The 23,752-nt window shown below is 39.5% G+C and overlaps 1 protein-coding gene across 1 annotated transcript in view; it reads left to right on the plus strand.

Moving 5' to 3' along the window:
* Positions 1-22,967, plus strand: part of LOC102870711 (chromosome unknown open reading frame, human C14orf105) — a 34,517-nt gene extending 11,550 nt beyond the window's left edge. Inside the window, exons 3-6 of the mRNA XM_006894326.1 lie at positions 11,253-11,339; positions 12,760-12,858; positions 15,954-16,113; positions 22,732-22,967. Of these exons, the coding sequence (XP_006894388.1) occupies positions 11,253-11,339; positions 12,760-12,858; positions 15,954-16,113; positions 22,732-22,967 (582 nt within the window). The remainder of the gene's footprint in view (positions 1-11,252; positions 11,340-12,759; positions 12,859-15,953; positions 16,114-22,731) is intronic.
* Positions 22,968-23,752: the final 785 nt, after the last annotated feature.

The following is a 23,752-nucleotide window of genomic DNA, read 5'->3' on the forward strand; positions in this document are numbered from 1 at the left end:
ATGGAATACTATGCTGCATTAAAAAACAAGGAACTCATGCAATATTATTCAAAATGGTTGACTCTGGAGAACATTATGCTGAGTGAAATATCCAGCAGGTTTTCAGAGGCAGTTAATCACATGGGAGAAGATTACCCGTCTTCTCCCATGGAGCAGCTGGTAGCCTTGAACTGCATGCCCTTGGGATTGCAACATAGTTTCTTGCCACTAGGCCACCAGAGCTCCCTATATCCTATATCCCTATATCTCATATCCTAAACAAGCAAAGCTATGACTTATTTGCAAAAAAGCCTATGTCTTACTCAGAGTTCTATCTTCCCCTTCTAATACAGCCAAAACATCTCATTGCTGTCAAGTCAGAACCAACCAACTCATAGCTGACCCTCCAGTAGGTTTTCAGAGGCTGTAAATTGCATGGCAAGAGATTGCTCATCTTTCTCCCTCAAAGCAGCTGGTGGATTTGAACTGCTTGCCTTTGGGTTGATAGCACATCTCTCTATCCACCAGATCACCAGAGCTCCCTCTTCAGTCTCTAGCACTTACATTTGCCCCTCAACAATTTGTGAATTCATGAATGAGTGAAGAATGAGTAAATGAAAAAAGAATAAAAATGAGACCCATTCACCTTGTTGGGGGAAAAAGAAAACCAGAAGCAAGCAAACAGGGAAAAAACAAAAAACCACTCAAGGTGTTCTTCCTGCTGTTGCTGACCTGTGACATCACTGTAAGCAGAAGCCCAATTGGCTAGCTGGGCAATCTATGGGACATGGGGTGTTTTATTAAAGTTAATAGCTAAGTGACATTGGAATTCAAGGAAGAGCAATGAGTTGGGATTTGAAAGACAGAAGTAGTCTATGTGGTTCCTCTAAGTCATCATTATTACTCTGTCTCCCTGCAAATCAGATTTGTGTTATTCTGACTACCTGAAAATCAGATTATCCTACTTCTGAGAGCCTCTGGAGATATAGCACCCTGACTTTGCATTATAGTTTCAATCAAATAGACAGATGGGTCTGACACTCTGGACTCCAGTTACAAATTCCTGGGAGAAAAGGTCTTATTGGTTAGCTTGTTCATGATTCTAGCTCTGGCCCAATGAACCACAGCCAGATATGCTCACGCAGGAAAAACGTGGGCCGGAGAACCACTCCTGTGGATTCTGCAGCTAGCTCTCAGAGAGGAGGGAAATCGCTGGGAGCTTGGCAGACACCCCCAACGACATCAACTATAATTATCTTCACAAATGAGGCTCAGCACATTTTCCACCACAAATGGGTTTTTGAGAGAATAATAAATGCTGGGTTCCCATGACATGCTAATTAATAGCCTAATCTCTGCCAAAGAAAATTCTAAAAGTATCTTTAATTATTAAACCAAATCTAATTGCATCCTAAATAATTTGAGTTACATACTTGGCACTCTCTACTTCCTGACCATCTACTACACAAATAAAGATCAAAGCAGGAACCAAAGTTCTTAGACTTGGAGCTGCTAAGAGTCTCCAACAGAGACTCTTTAAATCAAAACTCCTTCTTTGTTAATTTGCTGGTCAGCACCTTCCCTTCTGCCTGAATCCACCTTCTCATCCACATGTCTCAGGTTCAGCCCAAGGTACCTCAACATAAACTGTGTCCAGCAGATAACTCTTTGGATAATTCTCTCCTATCTTTCAAAGATTTACTAGAATCTTACCTCCCCCATAAGACCTATCCTAGCTATCCTATTGGCAATTGTAACCCCAAATCCAGTATTTCTTATTTCTCAGAATCCCTGTCTGATGTTTCTCTGCTTTCTCGTTCCTCCAAAACACTTATATCTGTATAAAATTTTAAAAATACTTATACATTATGACACAGTGTGTTCTTTTTCTGTTTGAAAATTTAAAAAACACTTATATATTATAATACAGTATGTTCTTTTTGTATTTTCTTCCCTCACCACCATTGCTGTAATATAATCTCTATAAGCAAACAAACAAAAACACCACTGCTGAGGAGTTGCTTCTAACTCATGACGTCCCTCCATTCGCTGTCACCTTTACAAGTTATAAACCTTTACAGGAGGAAGACTGCTCATCATTTTTCCCCCAAAGAGCAGCTGTTGGGTTTCAACCACCAGCATTTCCATTAGGAACCCAATGGTAATGTATTGTGCACCAAGGGTCCTCCAGAGAGGTAGGGACTTTTGTGTCTTATCTTCGCTAATGTGTTCAAGTGTTTAGAAGAAAGACATAACAGGCAATTCACAAAGATAGCTCCAAAAGCTGTTAAATTAGTGGTTTGGAGAAGAGAGAAAAATTATTATAAAGGTTACTAGAAAGAGGAAAAGACTGCAGTTCTGCTTTGAATGGCTGGTTTTGGTTTTAGCTTGCCACAAACACTTCTCTTTTTTTTTTTTTTTTTTTGTCTTTTCTAATCCTTTGCCTATTTTGTCTTTTTGCTATTGAATTGTAAAGTTTAAAAAAAATCTTAGAGCTAGTCCTTTGTTAGTCACTTGGGCTGTGTTGAATAGATCTTCTGTTTGTAGCTTATCTTTTTACTTTCCTTGTGTGTGAGTATGTGTGTATTGTAGACAAAGATTTCTATTTTTAAAATTGTCAAATTTTTCAATTTTCACTTTTTAATCTTATATTTCTTGTATCTTGTCTAAGAAATGGATTTCTTCTCCAAGGTCATTGAAACTTTTCATATTTAGGTCTTAATCCATCTGAAATTTATTTGTTTTCAGATGTGAAATTGGAGTCTAATTTTTATTTTTTTAATCACTTGAATAATATTTTGCACAGCACCTTTTATTGAATTATCCATAATTTAACTATTGGTTTTAAGCCTCATTTTGTCAGGGCTCTAGTTTCCACAGTTGCATGAAGCTACTCCCAGGTCTTCATCCTCTGATGTCATTGGTCTGTGTGTGTATATGTACTGTGGTGGGGATTCCACACTGCAATAACTGTATACCTTTACACTCAGTCCACCTACCCTCTTATTCTCCTTCTTCGAATTGCCTTGATTTTTCAGGGCCTTCTGCTTCTCCATAAGGGAAACTCTCATCTCCTTCAAGTATGGATCTTCTTACCTTGATCAGGGGGAAATCTCATTAGCATTTAGATAGAAATTCCATTACATTTATAGATTAATTTAAAGAAAACTGATGATGTTTTCAGTATGGAATTTTTCAAACCAAAAACATATTATCTCTATTCACTCAGCTTTCCTTTTAGGTCTTTTAATAATGTTTCTCTATAGGAATCTTATGTGATTGTTGTGAGATTTGTTTCTAAGCACCTGTATTATTCAGGTTTTAAACAGAAAACAGACCCAGTAAGAGATACATATTTAGCCTGTATTACTATGGGGTATGAATTATGTGAACAGTCTGAAGTCCATAGGAAATACTATCACGAAGGATGCACAGGAACACTCAAGCATCCGCCAAACTTCAATCCATGGGTAGAATCCATTCTTCAGGGAAGCTTTCTTCCCTGCTCTTCAGGCCATTCAACTGATTACACCAGTGCCACCCAGGGTATCAAGGTTAATCTCCCTTATTTCAAGTAAATATATTACAGGCTTTACTCTTAGCACCAACAAATCTTCACAGCAAACCCCAGAGCTAGCCAGCTTGATGCACAAGACTGACCATCAAAGTGCCCGATAGACTCCCCCCCTCCCTACTGCAAGTAGGTGGCCTAGTTTTAAGAAACTGTGCTGCAATCACAAAAGCATGAGGTTCAAATTCACCAGCTGCTCCGCAGGAGAAAGATGGCCAATCTCCTCCTGTGCAACTAACTGTTTCTGAAAACCCACTAGAGAGTCAGCTATGGGTTGGTTCCAACTCAATGGTACATAGCAACAGCATTACAAGTAGGATCTATTTTTCTCATTGCATTTTCTAAATTATTGTTACTGGTAAATAAGAAGGATACTAGTTTTTACATGTTGATTTTTACATTTTAAAATTTTATTAAGATACTTTTGTAATTCTATAATTTTATTTTACACTCTATCATTACTATTTTCAAGGTAAGTAATTTCTGTCTAAGATCCTTTCTTCCCTCTTCTGTCCATTATACTTCTTTTTTTGTTTGTTTGTTTTCCATTTTATTTCTGGTCCTCTATATTTGTCTCTCTTGACTTTTGCATTGATTCAAACTTCCCTTGCAAGGTTGCAAGCAAGCAGTGATGACAAGCACCCTTATTTTATCCATAACATTGGTGTGCTTGGTTTTAAATTAAATACAGGATTTCCAATAGGTTTTTGACAGATGTCTGTAGCAGTGAGGATTCCAAAAGGAAACCAATGGCATCCTCAAATTAGGATAGTTTAAGGAAATTTCTTTACTAAGTAACTATTTACAGAGGTTTGAATTTAGAGAAACCACAAATGATAATGCAATAACCCTCTAGTGGCAGCGGTGACGTGACCACCACAAGGCCGCAGGGATTTGAGGAGGGAGAGATTTCTAGAACCCAGAAGGAGAGGACAAACTGCTTTGAGAGGAATGGTGACCTTCTGGTAGGGACACTGCCAATCTGATATGATCTTGCAGGGAGGGAATGAGAGGAATAAACACCCTGACCTCACTCTCCTCCCTCAGATCTCCTGCCAGACTTCTCAGTGGCTAAGCCCACTGCAAAGCAAGAAAATGAGAGGCACTGCTGACTCAGTCCTAGAGACAGAGATCAGAGTAGACGAAGGGAGCCAGTGGATCTGAAGAAACCAAAGGAAGATACTTAGCCCAACGGCTTTTATTACATTTTGGACCCGTCTTTATTCCTAGTATGTGAAGAGTTTTAAAATCAAGGCTGAGGGTTAATTTTTATTGATTTTTTTCCCCTATCTATTAAAACAGTAAAACTTATTTTCTGTATTGTACAATGTTTTTCTTGAATGGGCTTTTGATTTTGAACAATGCTTGCCTTCTTTACACAGAGGGTATAAATAACATAACTGACTCTGATTTGCTCGGACTTTCTGTTTTCACAAGCGAAGCTGATCTGCAGTTTTTATATAGTGTCTGCGATTTTGTTCTCAAGGTGACACAAGTATTGTCAAATGAGTTGGATGGCTTTTCTTTCTTCTTTTCTAGTGTCTGCAATATTTTCTACAAACCCAATGTATCTTACACTAACCATATTGGTTAATTCCAATTCCCTCCCTGTGACTATAGAACTGAGTAGAATCATCCCAAAGAGTTCCAAGGCTATAAATCTTTATAGAACAAAACTGCTACATTTTTCTCTCATGTAGTTGGCTGGTGGTTTCAATCTCCTGAACTTCTGTTTAATAGCTGAGTGCATAACCAGCCGTGAACCATGTGTGATCATGGTTACCATTTTATATATTCGATACCTATCTATTCCTCAAACATCTGGTAAAGTATAACAAACCATCTTTGAACACTTAGCCCTCTTTGGGGGAGTGAGAATTTATTATCATTACTTATTTTATTTTTTCTACATATGTTTCTTTTAGTATTTGTGGTTGACTCAAGATTCATATTATTTTCATGACTCAGTTTACCAACTCATATTTTTCTAGAGAATTATTCCCTCATCTAAGATTTGAATTTATCATTCTGCTTTTTGGTAATGCTTCTGAAACAAATTTTCCCACACAGAACATCAATTTTTATGCAGCTCTTCCACTCTGAGAGGAACAGCAGGGACCAAGTTGCCACCTGATTTCATGCTGTGAGCCTGGCTCTAGTTTCTGATTTTCATGAAGCATTTTAGGGTTCCTGTGATCCCCCAAAAATAATTCACAGACACTTAGCCTGAAATGCCTTGTGGATCAACATCTTTCATTTTTTTTCTCATGTCAATTCTGTCTTCTGGTCCTTGCAGACATTTGCCTTACTTTGCAGCCTGATCTCATCGTTCTGGTCTTATGATTTCTTTCTCATTGCTAGCTATTTGAAGCAAGGAATACCACTGAAGCGTGAACTTGCTGGACTGCCGGAACCAGAACTTCTTTCTTGAGATTTTGATTTCTTGCTGCAAGGTTACCCTAAATACCTTCATCTTCTTTCCAGAACCTTCAAGAATTCATACATAAGACATGGTGCTAACACCTGTTACTTTGCATCTCCTGCCCAGTGTTCTTTCTTTGCTGGTAAAAACAAGCAGCCACTTGGGGATTGTGTTTATAACCAAGGTCAGTGATTTGTAAATTTACTTGATTTCACCTCAATTCCAGTTTCCCTGACCAGACATTTCAATGGATCATGTCAACCATTGTCCTGTTTCGGAACCCGGAAAATACTTTTTTGTGTCATGAAATGGAGACAAGAGAGTAACTCTGTCAATTCTCCAACAAGTCCTTCCTTTGAGTTCCCGGTGAAGATGATGAAGTGTGAATCTACTTCTCAGACAGGCAAAAGGAACGTTGATGCAAACTCAGAACTCTGAGGCCATTTCATTCGCCTTGTTTATTTAGAAAAATCCAATTTCTCTAACTTTTTTTTTTTGGCAGTGATAACAGCAGACAAGCTAAATGATTTAACGGAGGGATCTTATTTACAATGTTAGCTGCTGCCATCTAGTGTCCTTTTGGAAGAAGAACATAGTATTTTTTAGATTCTTTTCAAAGGCCAGAAAGTTAATTGCCTTAAGAAAAATCTGCAAGATACTTACCGGAACTGTCTATTTAAATAGAGTAGGACTGCAAATAGAAGAAGGAATTATTTGATTAATTACATATGCAGACTATCAAAGCAAAAAGTTGGCCTTTAAAAATGTATGGATCAATGATTTCAAAGAGTTGAAAAATCGTGGCTTATCCAGATGCCATCCACCCCCCACCCCCGCCCCAATAATGCTCCATTCAAATCCTCCATCATCTATTTTAATGTCACCACTTTCCTTCCTTCATTCAGGATGGAGGCCAGTGGAACACAGCCTAGGAAAACATCAAACTTTTTGAAGAATTTTGGAAAGTATATATTCTCAAGACACTATCTGTTGTTCTTTTTAGGCGATGTCAAGTTGCCTAGGACTGACTCATAGTGACCCTGTGAACAACAGATAGAAACCCTTCCAGGTCCTGCACCAACCTCACAATCTCTGCGTGCTCAGGGTCATTGGTATAGCCACTGTGTCAACATCATCTTGTGGAAGAGCTTCCTCTCCTATAACCCTCTCCACCTTTTCCCAGTATGATGTCTTTTCCCAAGGTTAGATGCCCCTGACAATATGACCAAAGTATGTGTGATAAAGTTTCACCATCTTTGCCCCTAAGGAGCACACTGGTTGCCCTTTCTCTAAGATTTGTTTGTTCTTTTGGCAGTTCATGGGATATTCAACCCTCATTGACACCACAACTCAAAGGCATCTCTTATTCTGTCATCTTTATCCATTGTCCAATGTTCAGATGCATAGGAAGCAACTGAAAATATTATGGCATAATGTCCTCCAGGTTCACCCATGTGGTATAATATTTCCTGAGTTCCTTGGTTTTCAGTGCTCTGTAATATTCCATTATGAATATACCATAGTTTTTCTGTCCACTCATTTGTTCATGGGCACTTGGATTGCTTTCATTTCCTTGCTATTGTGAATACTGCAATAATAAACATGGGTGTGCATATATCTGTTTGGGTGGCAGCTCTGGTATCTTTAGGGTATATTCCTAGTAATGGAACTGCTGGACCAAAGGGTATTTCTATTTCCAGCTTATTGAGAAGCACCATACTGCCTTCCAGCAGTGAATAAGGGTTCTAGTCTCTCCACAACCTCACCAGCATTTGTTGTTTGCTGCTCTGTTGAACTTTGCTATTGTTTTTGGTGTGAGATGATATCTCATAGTTGTTTTGGAAAAAATAACTTTAAAATAAACTAGCAATTGACTTTTAGTCTTGGACTAAGATGGGGCCAATGCCCCCTACACTGTCAGCTACAGCATATCATCTTCCAGGTGTTTTCCTACTGAGAAGCATTGCTTCTCCGACTGTTTGACTAGTTTGTTCTCCTTCACCTTGCTTCTCAATGTGGGAGCTCAAGTCTGGAGCTCTTAGATCTGTCCTTTTCACTCTTTACTTTTCTCCTTACACAGACTTATCCATGTCCACAGTTTCAGTTACACTCTACCCAGGAGGATTCCTAAGCATATATCTTCAGCATAGACTTCTGTGAACATCTTGCACATACACCTAATCACCCACTCAATGTTTTTCTTGGTTTGCCTCTGAGGCTTCTCAAACTCAGCTTGCCAAAAAACTGAACTTGTGATCCTTCTTCTATGTTGTCCCAACCCTAGCCTTGCAATCTCTACAACCTTGCCAGCACTTATTGTTTGCTGCTCTGTTGAACTTTGTTATTGTTACTGTGGTGAGATGATATCACGTAGTTGTTTTGATTTGCATCTCTCTGAGAGCTAGAGATTTTGAGCATTTGTTCATGTTTGTTTTCCACCTGAATGTCTTCTTTGGTGAAGTGTCTAGTCATATCCTGTGCTCATTTTACGATTGAACTGTTTGCCTTTTTCTTACTGAGGTGTTGGAAAATACTATCAATTCCTTGTACCTAGATGTCATTTTGGACACTTTTTTCCTCTCTCTCTCTGCCCATCAATGTTCCTCCATCAGCCTCAAGTCTAGCTTTTTTTGTTTTCTTAATTGCTTTCTCCACGTTCCCTGTGTGTTCTTCCCTATTTAACCATCTCCATCCAAACTGATATTTCTTTTTAAAGTACATTTGTTTAATCATGCTATTACTTTACCTAACATTCGCCAATGGTTTCCCTTTAGTTTCAAGAAGACAAACATCCTTAGAATGACCTGGAAGGCCTTACATAACTGACCCTTGTCTCCCTCCCAGCTTCATTTTGAGCTGCTCTTACCTTCACTATGATCTTCAACTGACTGACTTTCAGTCCCTTTAACAAGTCCTGCTCCCTTCCTCCACAAGAATATTATTCTGTTCATTCTGCTTTAAACAACTTGTTTAAGGTGTTGTAGCTGTTGTTGTTGTTGTCTTCATTATTGTTAGGTACCATCAACTTGGTTCTCATTCAAAGTGACTCTATGTACAACAAAACAAAACACTGTCCAATCCTACACCACCCTCATAGTCATTGCTTTATTCGAGTTCATTGTTACAGCTACTGTATCAATCTTTTATCTCTTTGAGGGTCTTCCTTCCTCTTTTTTTGTTTATCCTCTATCTACCAAGCATGATGTCCTTCTAGAACTGGCCCTTCAACACGCCCAAAGTACGTGGTCTAAAGTTTCACCAACCTTGAGTCTATACAGCTTCCTGACTGCGCTTATCTCAAGGCATATTTGTTCATTCTTCTGGCAGTCCATTGCATATTCAGTGTTCTTCATCAACATCATAACTCAAAGGCATCAATTCTGTTTTGTTCCTCCTTATTCACTGCCCAACTTTCACGTGCAGCAAAGGTGATTGAAAGGTCAGACACACGTTAGTCTTCAACTTGATAACTTCGTTTTTTAACACTTTAAAGAAGTCCTTTGCAACAGATTGGCTTTAAAAACTCCTTCCCATGCTTCCAAACACTACTGAAAAGTTTCTTCCAGAGAAATTTCCCCAGACAGTCCCCTCATTCCTCCACCTCCCCATCTCTAATGTAGGGCCCTCCAGTTAGAGATCCTCTGTGGATTTATCTCTCAAAACACTAATCAGAGCTTATTCTTAATCAAATAGCACACTACCACAGTGTATCTGTTTCTCCATATATTGCAACTCTTTTAAGGACTATATCTGTTTTTACTGACCATTGTACACTCATTCCCAGGTATATAGCAGTCATTTGGTAAATATTCACTGAGTAAATAATTACATCTTGATATGTTGTCTGTCTCCTGTGTGTGGATGCCTCTGTGTCTAATCTGTTCTTTTTTTAATAACTCAGGTTTAATTAGATTTAGAATCCATCCTACTTGGTTATGATCTAAGTAATAGAACAAGAAAAGTCCTATTTTTGCTAAATAGTGTATATGGTTTTTATTGTAAAAAATAGAAGGCTAATTAGTAAAATGAGTGTGGGGACACAAGGGGAGAAGGGATGGGAACAGAGTGGGGAGGATGGGTTGGGGGAAAAATCAAAGGGGCACAATTTGGAGCAAGGGTAAGGAAAATGAGAAAGATCCAGTGAGGCTCTGGAAAGACAGGGTCATGATTGGCATGATTTAATGGTGAATGATTCTATAATACAAAATGAACGAGAATGACTGTATGAAAAGACAATGTGAATGAAGGGATAGTATGAAAGACAATGTTTATGAACTTTGTATGTAAACCAATGTAAAATTTAAAAATAAATAAATCCTAGGGAGCTCAGGTGGCCTAGTAGCAAGAAGCTGCAGTGCAATCCCAATGGTACATGGTTAAAATCCACCAGATGTTCACTGGAGAAGGAGGGGCAATCTCCTCCTGTGCCAGTTGGCTCTGACTGGATGGTACACAACAGGAAAAAAGAAATAAATACAAATAAACTCTATTTTCAAACAGAATTACAGATGTGAGGATAAGCTTAAGATGCTAAAACATAGTTTGAGAGATACATTTTAATGTGTAACAGAGATGTGAACAGATCAGGCTTCAATTCTCAGATGCCCAAACACTTGCCAATGCTCCAGATTCTTCTTTCCAGATTCCAGATTCCTGCACTGAGTTGTCAGCATGGCTGTCAGCACGGCTGCCCAGTCTTAGGGACTCCCTTGAAACTCCAATATAATCTCCCTGCTAGGCCAAGTTCCCACTAGAGAAAGATATTGCTAAGATTTCAGTTAGCATAGCTGCACTTTCATTTTAAAGATGCCTCATAAGCGCCAAGTATTATTACTGAGGAGGCTGAAGAAGCTTCTCTGGAGAGCGTAAAAACAGGTCACTTCTCTAAGGACCACACAAGTTCAGCTGGGTGGGTAAGAGAAGAATAAAAGAATTCTCCAGGATCTCTTTCCTCCCTAATATTTTAAAACCATGGCTGTTTGATAACTTTGGTCATGATCCCTCGATGCACACAGAAAAGGCCCCTTAATCTCTTAACTCTCCAACCAATGTCCAGATCAATAAGGTGCTGGCAACAGCCCAATATAACAATAAAGAGTCTACACAGCATGGAAAGTTTGTGTGGATGCAGCTGTAATATTGTAGGAATCGCTTTCCCTGTGTGCTTGCCTGAATAAATGCTGCTTTTGCAAAGTGTTAAGATAGTTTAATGTCTGGCTTTTATGTTTCATCATCTCATGGCATGAGGAATGCTGAATGTTCTAAATGTTGGGCTTCTAGAAGCTTGAACCCATTGACCTGCCACAAGTAATTACTTCTGAACTGCTCCTGAGCCAGCAAGAAGCTGGGGCTGCACACAAAGCAAAGGTGAACTGAGGCAATTACCCGGTAAGGTGGGGGCTCAGGGAGGCTGCAGGATGCAGTGGGGTGGAGAGGGGGCAAGCTGTCCTTTTCATTACTCCCTGCACAGGGGCCCTCAAACACAAATCAGACAGAGAAGTCATTCAGAGTTATACCTTGTCAAAGCTATCCATTTCTCCATTAGAAATCTTTTCATGTTCTAAACGTGAAAGGAAAACCTTAGAGTATTTTCAAGACTTTCTACCTCTTATCATTTTCCATCTTGTTAGGGGGCGCTGTGGAGCTGGCTAATCTAGGGAAAGTTGTTCAGATGCTATAGACCCTCATGCGCATGCTTGTGGCTCTGACAGCACTTCAAAGATGACACCTTTCCTAAGGCTCATCAATAGATATGGTCACTGTCCACGGGGAATGTAGCCCAGGTTACACCTCTACTATTTCCTAGCTACAGCAGGTGAAGAAGGTGTATTGGCCCTGGCTGCCCTCTGCAAATGTCTGCACTGTCTTGCCGGAGATTATGACATACGAGGGGCAGATTACCAGAGTCAGAACTACAAATTCTCCCTAAACTGCAATATTCCCCAGGGCTTGTACAGGTATTTCAGGGTGTACTCTATAGCCATGGCATCCAGTCAGTGGTCCCACTCTCATTTCGTAGCAAACAATCAGTGGTGGAAGAGTCAGGGAGAAGGGAGTTTCATCAAACCATAAACAGATTTCTGGACCGACAGCAATAAACATCTGTTGACAGGGGAAATAATATCTTGTCAAAATGAAATGTGGGAAGCTATTACCATTCAAGGTTTGCAAAGTTTGACTAGAATCTTTTAAAAATCCTATTATGTACACAGCAAAACCAAACCCACTGCTGGCAAGTCAGTTCATAGCAGTCTCCCAGTGGGCTTCCAAGGCTAGACATCTTTACTAGTGGAGACTGCCTATCTTTCTCCCTTGTGGCCACTGGCTGATTAGGATTGCTGATCTGAGGGTTAGCAGTCTGGTGCACTATGCCACCAGGGCTCCTTATATTTGGTCAAGTGTCATTTAATTCAGAGGTAGCTACTCACAGTGTTCATCAAGGAAATGCAATAGATCACCTTAGACCTCACAAGAGATCTCTATGCATTACAGTTCATTCATTGATTGACTGATTAATTGCTCGGTATGATATTTTGTCCCAGAAGAGCTTTAAAGTCATGGCTTGCAGGTTGTTGTTGTTGTTGACTGCCTTCGAGTCAAGCACGACTCATAGTGACCCTAAGAACAAAAGGCCTAAAGCCCCTCTACAAATATCTACATTTATCAAAGTTCATAGAGTTTCCGGAGACATGTTATTTAGCAAGTAGATGCCACTCCTGCTTCCAAATGGTTTGAACAGTGGGTAAAAAATTATTCCATAATAACCAGTGTCTTATCTTTTGTGCAGGAACTGAATAAGAAGATGCAAGAATCAATGTATATTTTGGGGAAACGCCAATACTTACATAAGATGCAAATGCTAGAAATGAACCGTAAAAAACAAGAGGTAAATATGAGAAGATGAAGAATGTCATATTTATCAAATGTACTCCACATAACCTTTGCCCCAGACCATGAGAATGTAGTTGTGTTAATGGGTACCATGGAGTCAAAACTGACCCATAGAAGGTTTCCAGAGGCAGTAAATCATACAGGAGAAGACTGGCCATCTATCTCCCATGGGGCAGCTTGTGGATTCAAACCTTATACCTTTGTGTTGGCAGTGTAATTCCTTACTACTGGGAAAAGGATAGGCAATCTCCTCCTGTGCAATTAATTGCCTCTGAAAACCAGTCAGAGGGTCAAGTATGGGTCAGTTCTGAGTCTATAGAACACCACTACCACAACAACAAAGCCATCAGCTCTCCCTGAGAATATGAACATAGGTAAGCATATATCACCTGTCTTTACTTAGTTGTTTAAATTCAGTCATTGAAGCTAAAACTGAACTACTGAATCTAGGAAGAATCAGGAAGTCCTTTCTATACACACCTCTGTTGAGTCTTTTCTCTCTCTATATTTCATCTCAATGGGATATGTGTGCCTCAACTATCCTTGGAGGGGGGGGACTATATATATATATAATTTGTTGATTGCCATCGAGTTGAGTGCAATTCATAGCAACTCTATAAACAAAAGATCTGAAGCCTTTCTATAACTATCATTGTTTCTCAAAGTTCATTGAATTTCCAGAGGCATATTGTTTAGAAAATGGATGCCACTCCTGATATATATATAAATATATATATATAACAGGTTTACAGAGTCAGTTATTCTCATGAGAGGAGATTGCCCATCCTTCTCCCTCAGAGCAGCTGGTGGCCTCGAACCACATGCTTTCGTGATTGCAACACACCTTCTTGCCACTAGGCAACAGATGATAGATAGATAGATAGATAGATGATAGATAGATAGATAGATGATAGATCGTTCTAGAGCTAGATGATATAGATATATAGAGATAGAGATAGATGATAAAGATATATGTAATTTGTTTTACTTTTTTGTGCTGTTGAGAATATACTCAGCAGAGCATATATTAATTCAATGGTTTTTATGTAGAATTTGGAGATCTGGACTCTATTCTTCAAGTTGTGTAAACATTATCATACTCTGAGTTGTTTTCTGAGTTGTTCCTTCATGATTAATAGAAATTTACCACCCCCTAAGCTTCCTGTCTAATTGTTATAGTTACAATTGTCAGTTTGATCCTATACAGACAGATCTTAGAAGAACACAACAATCTCCTCCTGTACCAGTCAGATCTGATTTGACGGTACACGCACACAAAAATAATAAAATAAAAACTTTAAAAAATTTAAAAAAAAAGAACACAAAGTTCAAGGCAGAAATGTTTAGCTAGTTAAGCAAAATTATTTTTTTTATTTTGCATTATTTTTAATTGATCTGCTTACAAAGTTTATATACATTGTGTTTCACACTATTCTTCATTCACATTGTGTTTCGTATAATCAATCTCATGAATTATGTTTTATAAAATTAATCACCATTGAACCTTGCCCACTATTACTCTGTCTTTTTACCTGGATCCTTTCCCTTTGCTTTCCCTCGCCTCCCTCTACCCATCAGACTATGCAACCTTGTGGTTGACTTCAAACAGATGTTTCGCTTAAGGTTTAAAGATTATCTCAAGGTAATTGTCTCAGGAGTTCATCAGTCTCTGTGGATTTATAAAAGTCTGGAGTTAAGAAAATTTGAATTTCTGTTCTGCATTTTTATCACTTTTGGTAAAGATTCTTCTATAGACTCTTTACTTATTATTCAGTAATAATAGCCGAGAAACATTGAGTTCTTTCTGGTTTTGTGGTAAAGAGGGCAGTTACTTATAGACAAAATTGGCCAACATTGCATTTCTCCCTACTATTCCTGATCTCCTTCTTCCTCTGTTGTTCTAGGCAAAAAGAAACCAATTGTTGTACCTTGGTCACTTATAGTCTTTTAATACCCATATACTACACAATTGACTAAAATGTAGAACAGAATCACTAAATATAATACTATCACAATTAACTGATTTCCCCTTTTAAAATACCATTTCTTTAATATTCTAGTCCCAAGAAGAAAATTAAATTTTTTTCCTGCTTTATTTGAGGTAGGTAGGTGTGTTGTCCTTTACTTTGATATCTAGGCACGTCTTTATAATCCATCTTATAGAATTATCTTACAAGAAATGTCTCTTATAATAACCTTCTTTACCAGCAATGTCTCCTGTAACTGCTATGTCTAAGTTTCTCACTTTACTGAATAAGCCAATGCCTGATGCAGCTTCATTTAGCACAGAGAGAACTGTGTTTACAAAAGTGTCATCTTTTTCACTTTAAAAAAATTTAATATTTTTATTTTAAAATATACACACTCAAAAACTCAGCATCACGTTTATAATCCGTTCTTATTACACCTGTTAGGTTGTGCCACCATTCCACCCTTTCCAAAATATTCTAATTTTTAACACAAACTCAGTATCCATTAAGGAAAAATATTCCCTTATTTCCACTGTGACAATCATTAATAATACTTGTTTTCTAAAGATTTGCTTATTTCACATAAGTGAAACAATATATTTTCCTTTTGTGGTTTATTCATTAAGTTACATACCCAGTACATTTTCAATGTTCATCATTGTGACATACAACACAACTTTACTCTTCTTTATGTTGTTGTTGTGTACCATTTTAAGTTGAAACCAGCTCATAGCGGGCCCTCCAGGAAGTAAATAACACTAGAGGAGATGGCCATCTTTCTCCTGTGGAACATCTGATGGTTTCAAACCGCAGGTGGATAAAGGGTTGACAGTGCAATTCTTGTAATGTGATTCATTGCAACCCTATAGGGAAACAGACTGCCACACCTTTCTCCTGTGGAACAGCTGATAGGTTCAAACCACTGACCTTTCCGGTAACAGCTGAGCACTTACCATTTCACCATAATTTACTATTCTATGTGTGTATTCATCTGTTCAGGGACATGTATGTCTATTGTTTCTACCCCAAAATACAGCTTGCAAAGTGATTGCTCTGTAGATTTACTGTGATGTAAGTAGCTCAGAGAGCACATTAATCATTTATGACTGATTGTTTTTAGGCCCAAATGGAGTTGAAGAAAAGTCTTCACAGGGAGGCAAAAATTAATATACAAAATCTGAGACAGCATAAAACGAAGAAAATTCTTCAAAACATCCCAAGGAATGAAGACCATGATCTTTTAACCTGGTTGCCTGATGAAACAGTGAACCGAAGTCCTGGTTAAGTCTTGCGATTAATTTTTTTTTTTTTAATAAAAACATCGTATTTATAATGCTTTTAAAACTTTACAAAATTATCTCCCAGTTGGAGGTGAAGATGGAGGGGTGGAAAGACAGTAAACAGCCTTAGGTTCCTGCTGGTATTTTATTTTGTGGAACTTGGTGTGAATGTTGTCATAGAATTTTAAATGGCCTGGAGGAAAAGACCAAAACTTAGCTTCTGTTATAAGATTTCTATGTTTTCATCTGATTTAGTATGCTTGGCACAAGTTATTGCAACCCTGGTATCATTTCTAGGAAGAGAGCAGACAAAAATAGCCTCATTTTGTCGTTAGAGGGAATGAAGTACATGGTAATACAGACAGTCCTAGGTTACTAATGAGACTGGCTCCCAACTACGTCTTTAAGAATTTACAGATAAGTTGAATCAGGCATGTGCAGTCTGCAGATAGCTGTGCTGCCCATTTGAAGATCACACCTCTCTGATCGTTCAAATCTACCAGCTGTTGTTCCACAAGAGAAAAGATGGACATTCTCCTCCCATCTGATTTACAGTCTCAAGAATGCAGTGGAGGATTATTTCCAATGGGATGGCGATGGGCTTAGGAGTTTTTATTACATGAAAAGGCTCAAAACCTTTTCAGTGATTTAAAATCTGTATGTGCAGTGTTTGAAGGTGGTTGTGATGTATTGAAGGTAGAGGGCCGGTTCAGCAAGCCCTGGTGATGCAGTGGTTAAAGTGTACAACTTCCAGACAAAAGACTGGTGGTTCAACTCCAATCAGTAGCTCCACGAGAGAGAGAAGTGGCAGCCTTCCACATTGATTCACCAGCCTTGAAAACTCCGTGGAGTGGTTCTACTCTGTCTTGTGGTGATTTTGTGAGTTGGAATCAACTTGATGACAATGCAGAATCAACTTGCTGGCAGTACATGGGGCATTAGTTCAGTCTTCCTAAGCAAAGGCAAATCCACATCATTAAAGGCAAGTAGAAATTGTCTACTAGTCAGACCTGAGGAATGCCTGTATATTATGTTGCTTGGAGTCACAAGGTAAACTGGTATCCTTGGCCAGTTTTGTGCCTTATGCAGACACTCCTCTCTTCACCTACGAAGTCATCCCACTCAGATATGCCTCAGAATGTCGAAAAGTAAATCCTAGCATCATTTCTCCCCCTATACTGTCATTCCTCCTGCCTTCATTGTGTAGTGAGTGGAGTCTCCATGCACCAACCAGAGACTTGAAGCCCTTGGACTGTCTTCTTGCAGTCAGTAAATCACCAGGTCCTATTGCCACCTCTTTGTGTTGACATCTGTCCTCTCTCTCATCCTCAGTGACACTGTCTTGAATCAGACCATCATCATGCCACACTTAAGGCTGTTGCTTGAGGCTCCTGTCCCAGGTCTTACACTCCTTCCACCAACCCTCCACGATAGTGCTTCTCAGGGTGGTCCCAGACCACCAGCAACAGCGTTATCTGGGAAGCTGTTAGAAATGCAGAGATCAAGGCACCGCTTTAGACCTGCTGAATCAGGATCTACTGTGATAATGAGTCCCAGGTAATTCTCATTAAGCTCTATTACAGAAGAGCTGTTATATTAAGTTGCCCTTGAGTTGATTCTTTGTTTGTGTCCTGGAGTTGATGCTGATTCATAGTGATCCTATATGTGCAAAGTAGAACTGCTCCAGAGGGTTTTCAAGAGCAAAGTCATCTTCGGTAAGCGCAAACTTGACCATGGCACCCTCCAATCTCTTACTTTAAAAAAAATCCTTTGGCAAGTCTTCATCAGCCTGAAGACAAAGTCTTAAGTCTTTAAGATGCTGCCCTTGGCCTTTCGGGATCTGCCTGATGACTACCTTTTTTTATTTTTTATTTTAAATTTTTTTTTATTTTAATCAAAGTTTACAGAGACTTTGGATTTCTATTCATATATTGTTGCACATTTTCCTCCCTAGTTGCCTACCTTTCTAACTGCATTTCCTACCATTCTCATTTCTAACTTCGACACTCCAGTCTCACTGATTTACTAAGACTACGCTGTGTTTTCCAAAGGACATCTGCATCCATCACATCACCTCGACACCACACTATTGTCATTGTAATTGTGTGTACCATGATGGAGTTGAAATTGACCCATAGCTGCCCCTCCAGGGCGGTTTCAGAGGCAGCAATCACATGAGAGGAGACTGCTTATCCTTCTCCTGCAGAGCAACTGGCAGGCTCGGTCCTCGTGCCTCGGGGATTGCAGTACAGACTGCTCAATTAGCATCCTCCCTGCTCCCATTTATCCCCAAGAAGGTCTGGCATGCAGATTAAAGTATTCAACTGCTAAACAAAAATCAGGGAGGGAAAACTGACCAGCTTCTTGCTGCTTGCTGCTTTGGGAAAGATTTACAGCCTTGGGAACTCTACAGAGCAATTCTATGCTGTTTATAGAGTAGCTGTGAATTGGAGTTGAGAGGAGTGGGTGGTTTTCCACAGGGCAAACTCCCAGATGCTAAAGTGTGATCTTGTTCACACACACAGACGACTGTGTTGCAGGCATTTGGCTACAGCAGTGGCCACACCAGCTGAAGAGCAGCCAAAGGAGCTGCAGAAATGCTAGCCTCGTCTCTAACAGTCTCAAACATCCCAAATGCAAAATCATCTCAGAGGAGCAAGATGCACAATCAATAAGTTAATTGAATAAGAAAAGGTTAAATAATTAGAAGAGCATGCAGGACATTTATTTAGTCTCTGCTTCCAAGTCCCATAGTGAAATGTGCTTTATAACCATGAAGATAAGCAACCTTCACAATTTAAAAAGTGCCAAGAAATTTATTGCCAAGAAAAAAATATCTCCTAAGGTCAGACATAGAGTCCTCATCAAAGGCAGGACAAACTGACATTAGAAGCTGCCCTAGCCTGAAAAATCCGAGGAGAGTCTAGCATATGCAGAGGTGATTTTCCTCTCCCAACCTGATGCTGTTAAAAGCTGCTTTTATATAGATGATGAAGAGATTGAGATTGTTAACAGCTTTAGTTTGCTTGGCTCCACAATCAATTCTTGGTACCAGCAGTCAGGAAATTAAAAGATGAATTGCACTGTAAAAGTCTGCTGTCAGAGACCTCTCCAAAGTACTGAAGAGCAACAATATCAGTCTAGAGACTAAGGTGCACCTGAATCAGGCCGTGGTCTTTACAATTACTTGCTATGTGTCAGAAAGCTGGACAATGAGTAGGGATGATAGAAAGAGAATTGATACCTTTGAACTGTGGTGCTGGAGAAGAGTATTGAATATGCCATGGATGGCTAGGAGAACAAACAGGTTCGTCCTAGAGAGTGTGAAGCCAGGCACCTCCTTGGAGATAATGATTCTGAAGCTTCTTCTGACATACTTTGGGCATGCTTGGGAGGATGTAGGGACAGCACAAGAGAGGAAGAACTTGGGTGAGATGGACTGATTCAGTGATTGGGGTAATGGGGATAGGTGTGTCAGAGATAATGAGATTGGCACAGGACATAGGGTCACTATGAGTCACAAGTGACTCAACAGCACATAACAACAAACAACAACAACCTGATGCTGTCAAAAGCTGCTTTTATTGTTCACTTTTAACATTTATTGAATGCTTACTAAAAGCCAGGAACTATGCATCACTCTTTATATATGTGATTTAATTTCATTCTTATGTAACCTAGAATGTAGGGGTTATCATTAGGTCCATTTCATGAGTGAGGAAACTGAGATTAGGGAATTTGCCTAACATGGAAGAGGCAGAATGCAAGGCCAGGTCTTTCTGACATTGAAGTGTATACTCTCCCCCATTCTCTCAAACAGCCTCACCAGAACTACTGAGATGTGGAGTTGTATTATAAATAAATTAAATAAATAAATAAGCTTTAGAAGAGTCTTCAAATGTAATTTCTTAATCGTTTGTTTTAAAAATAAGCAGCCCTCTGTTACTTGTGAAAGGAAGAAGAGATTATCAGTCATGTCTACAAGGGTGTATCATTCAGTTCTGCGGTTTAAATCTCATCACAAAGCATTATACATGTTAAAGTGATGTTGTTGTTAGGTGCTGTTGAGTCAAGTACAACTCATAGCAGCCATATGAACAACAGATCTGAACCCGGTCCTGTTCAGTGCCATTCTCACAATCTCTGACACACTCAATTCCATCTCTGTAGTGACTATGTCAACCTACCTGGTTGGAGGTCTTCCCTTCCTTCACTTTCGCTTTCCCACGTCCCATGTTGTAAGTCTCCAAGGAATAGCCTGTCCTAGCTCCATGCTCAAATATGTGAGATGTAGAAAATGCTTTCTTCTCTTGCTGCCGCTTGCCTCCCCTCAGCAGAATGGAGTCGTTTGTTAGATGCTGTAGAGAGAGTTCCAACTCTGTGTACAACAGAACAAAATCCTGCCTGATCCTATGCTGACCTCACAATCTGTCTTGTGCTTAAGCCCATTGTTGTAATCATTGTGTCAATCCATGTCATCGTGGGTTGTTTTGTCTTTTATCGACCTGCTTACTTTTCCAAGCATAACGTCCTTCCCCAAGAATTAGCCCCCTCATGATAACATGTTCAAATCCCATGAGACAAAGTTTCACCACCTTTGCTTCTATGGACATAAGCAATTATTTATAAAACACTTCTTAACACTTTGTAAAGACACATACTACAAAATAGATAATCTCTGCCAATTAGTCAATTCCACCTCATTGTGACCCTATAGGACAGGGTGGTTTTTGTTACGTGTCATTGAGTTATCTGTGACTCATAGCGACCCTGTGTACAACAACCCTGAACCCTGCTCTATCCTGTGCCAATCGCACTGTCTCCGACACACCTATTCCCATTACCCGAGTCATTGAATCAACCCATCTCATTGAGGGTCTTCCTCTCCTGTGCTGTCCCTCCACCCTCCCAAGCATGACGACCCTCTCAAGGACTGGTCTTTCCTTGCCTCCAAGGAGCAGCCTGTTGTCACCCTCTCTAGTACCACAGCTCAAAGGCATCAATTCTCCTTCTATCCTCCCTAGTCATTGTCCAACTTTCTGATGCGTATAACACAATTGCAAAGACCATTGCCTGGGTCAGGTGCACCTCTGTCTCCAGAGTGGCAGCATTGCTCTTCAGTACTCTGGCAATGCCTCTAACAGCAGACTTGCCCAATGCAATTTGTCTTTTGATTTCCTGGCTGCTGGTACCAAGAGTGTTGATTGTGGAGCCTAACAAACTAAAGCTGTTAACAATCTCAATCTCTTCATCATCTATCATGATACTGCCTATCATCCTAGGATAGAATTGCTAAATAAAGTTTCAAAGGCTGTAAACCTTTACAAAAGCAGACTTTTATATCCTTTTCATGTGGAGCAGCTAGTGGGTTCAAATAGCCAAACTTTCAGTTAGCAGCCGAGTGTTTAACCACTGTACCACCAGGACTCTGTAAGCTAAAAACACAGCCTTCCTCTCAGCTCACTGGGCAGTCTGAATCCACCAGGCGTTCTCTGTGGGGAAAAGATGAGGTAGTCTGCTTCCATATATATTAACAGCCTCAAAAACCCTACTTATCAGTTCTATTCTGTACTACAAGGTTGCTATCCATTGGAATCAACTCAATGACAGCGATACTTACATATATGCACACATACATGCGTACACACACACACAAAAAAAAAACCCCCCACACCTCAATTTATTGCCACCAGTCAGAACTTACTCATAGCTGACCTTCCAGTGAGTTTCCAGAGGCTTTCCATTGCTTGGAAGGAGATTGGTGATCTTTCTTCCTCAGAGTAGCTGGTAGATTTGAACCATGAGCCTTTGGGTTGACAGTATGATTTCCACCTAGCAGGCAATCAAAGGTACCACATACATATACATGCATATATGTTGTTCCTACTGTTCTGTACCATCAAGTCGTTTGCAACTCATAACAACCCTATGTACCATCACAAAAATATAAAAATATATATTTATGACTGACAGTACACCACCAACCCATAGGTGACCCTCCAGCTGGTTTTCAAAGGTAATTAATTGCATGGGAGGAGATCGCCCATCCTTCTCCCATGCAGCAGCTGGTGGATTTGGGCTTGTGCCTTTGGGATTGCAGCACAGCTTCTCGCCACTAGGCCACAAGAGCTGCTGTGTGTATATGTACACAACACATACACACACACCATTGTTAGTTGTTGTTAAGTGTCAGTCAGCTCTGGCTCTAGTAACCTTATGAACAATAGAATGAAATACTGTTCAATCTTTTGCTGTCCTTACAATTGTTGCTGTGTGTGAGCCCATTATTGAAGCTATGACAATTAACCTCATTGAGGGTCTTCTATTTATCTTCTATTTTATAAATGTTTGTGTGTAAAAGGAATATTGGCCAAAATGTTACTAAAGAGTTGGAGTAAATGGGTGTGCATTATACTATTCTAGTGATCTAGCAGATTTACAAGTCTTTAAAATTAGTAACAATAGCAACAAAAAAATTTCCTGATTGCAGAAACAGTATTTGAATTATATGTATAGTTCTGAGGGACACTAAGAAAGTTATTCCGTGTCTTTAAATATTTAGAAACATAAACAAATTGTTAGGTGGAAAGTATAAAAGAACTTTTAATCTTTTTGTAGGCAATTCATGGAATGCAGAATTTTTAGAACATCAAGCAAATAATGACAATTTTCCCCGAAAAATTGGCAAAATGGAAACATGGTTCCATGAGCAAGAGGCCCGAGGCCAGCTCTTCTGGGATGGTTCAAGTTCCGACTCAGATGACTCAGAAAAAGATGAAAAGAAGCCAAGAGCTCTGGTGAGGACCAGGACAGAGAGAATCCCACTTTTTGATGAGTTTTTTGATCAAGAATGACAATGCTATTTGTTAATCTCCATACTCCTTACAGTGGGGGAAAAAAAATTCCTCTCAAGTTTCCAAGTTAGCATATGAACTATTCTAAGGAAATCAATACCCTTTCTCAGGTGGAAAAAGAAAAAAAGAAATTATATTGTTTGTATTCACATGGTTTACAGGGTTTTCATGTATTCTACTACTCATTATTGTAGAACTGCTTCAAAACTTAGGGGCTTCAACAAGAGTTACTTCATTCTCTTTCACTTTTCTGTGGGTTCCTGGGTGGTTCTTCTACTTGTCTTTTTTGGAGTATTTCATGAGGTTGAAGACAACCAATAGCCAGGACTGGAGTCATCTGGAGCCTCACCTGAAGTGCTAGCATAGTGAGGTCTGTTTCTCACTTTGCAGCCTCCAGCCTCTTTACAGAGTCTCTTCAAGTGGCCTCTCCAGAAAACTAGTCCATTTTCCTCTATGTCAGTTCAAGGTTTCCAAAAGCAAATGCTGCAAGTAAAGGAACCAGAAGCTGCCAGTCTGATTGTAGAACTGTTATTTCATTCCTGCAATATTCTATTGTGAATAAAAGTCACAGACAAGTTCAGAGTCAGTGAAAAAGAAACCATTCCAAGTGCACAATCTTTTAGGGTTCATCTTTAGAAACTTGACAGCACACATTTTTTGAAATCAAAATTTCTTTCTCTCTCTCTCTCTCATTGCCACCAAGTCAGAACCAACTGAACATTCATTAGCTTCCCGAAGCTGTAAATAGCACAGCAGGAGTAAGCCCATCTTTATCCTGAGGAGCT

This window comes from Elephantulus edwardii, unplaced genomic scaffold (genome assembly GCF_000299155.1).
Source record: "Elephantulus edwardii isolate Elephantulus edwardi_28Jun2011 unplaced genomic scaffold, EleEdw1.0 scaffold00140, whole genome shotgun sequence".
Lineage (NCBI taxonomy): Eukaryota > Metazoa > Chordata > Mammalia > Macroscelidea > Macroscelididae > Elephantulus > Elephantulus edwardii.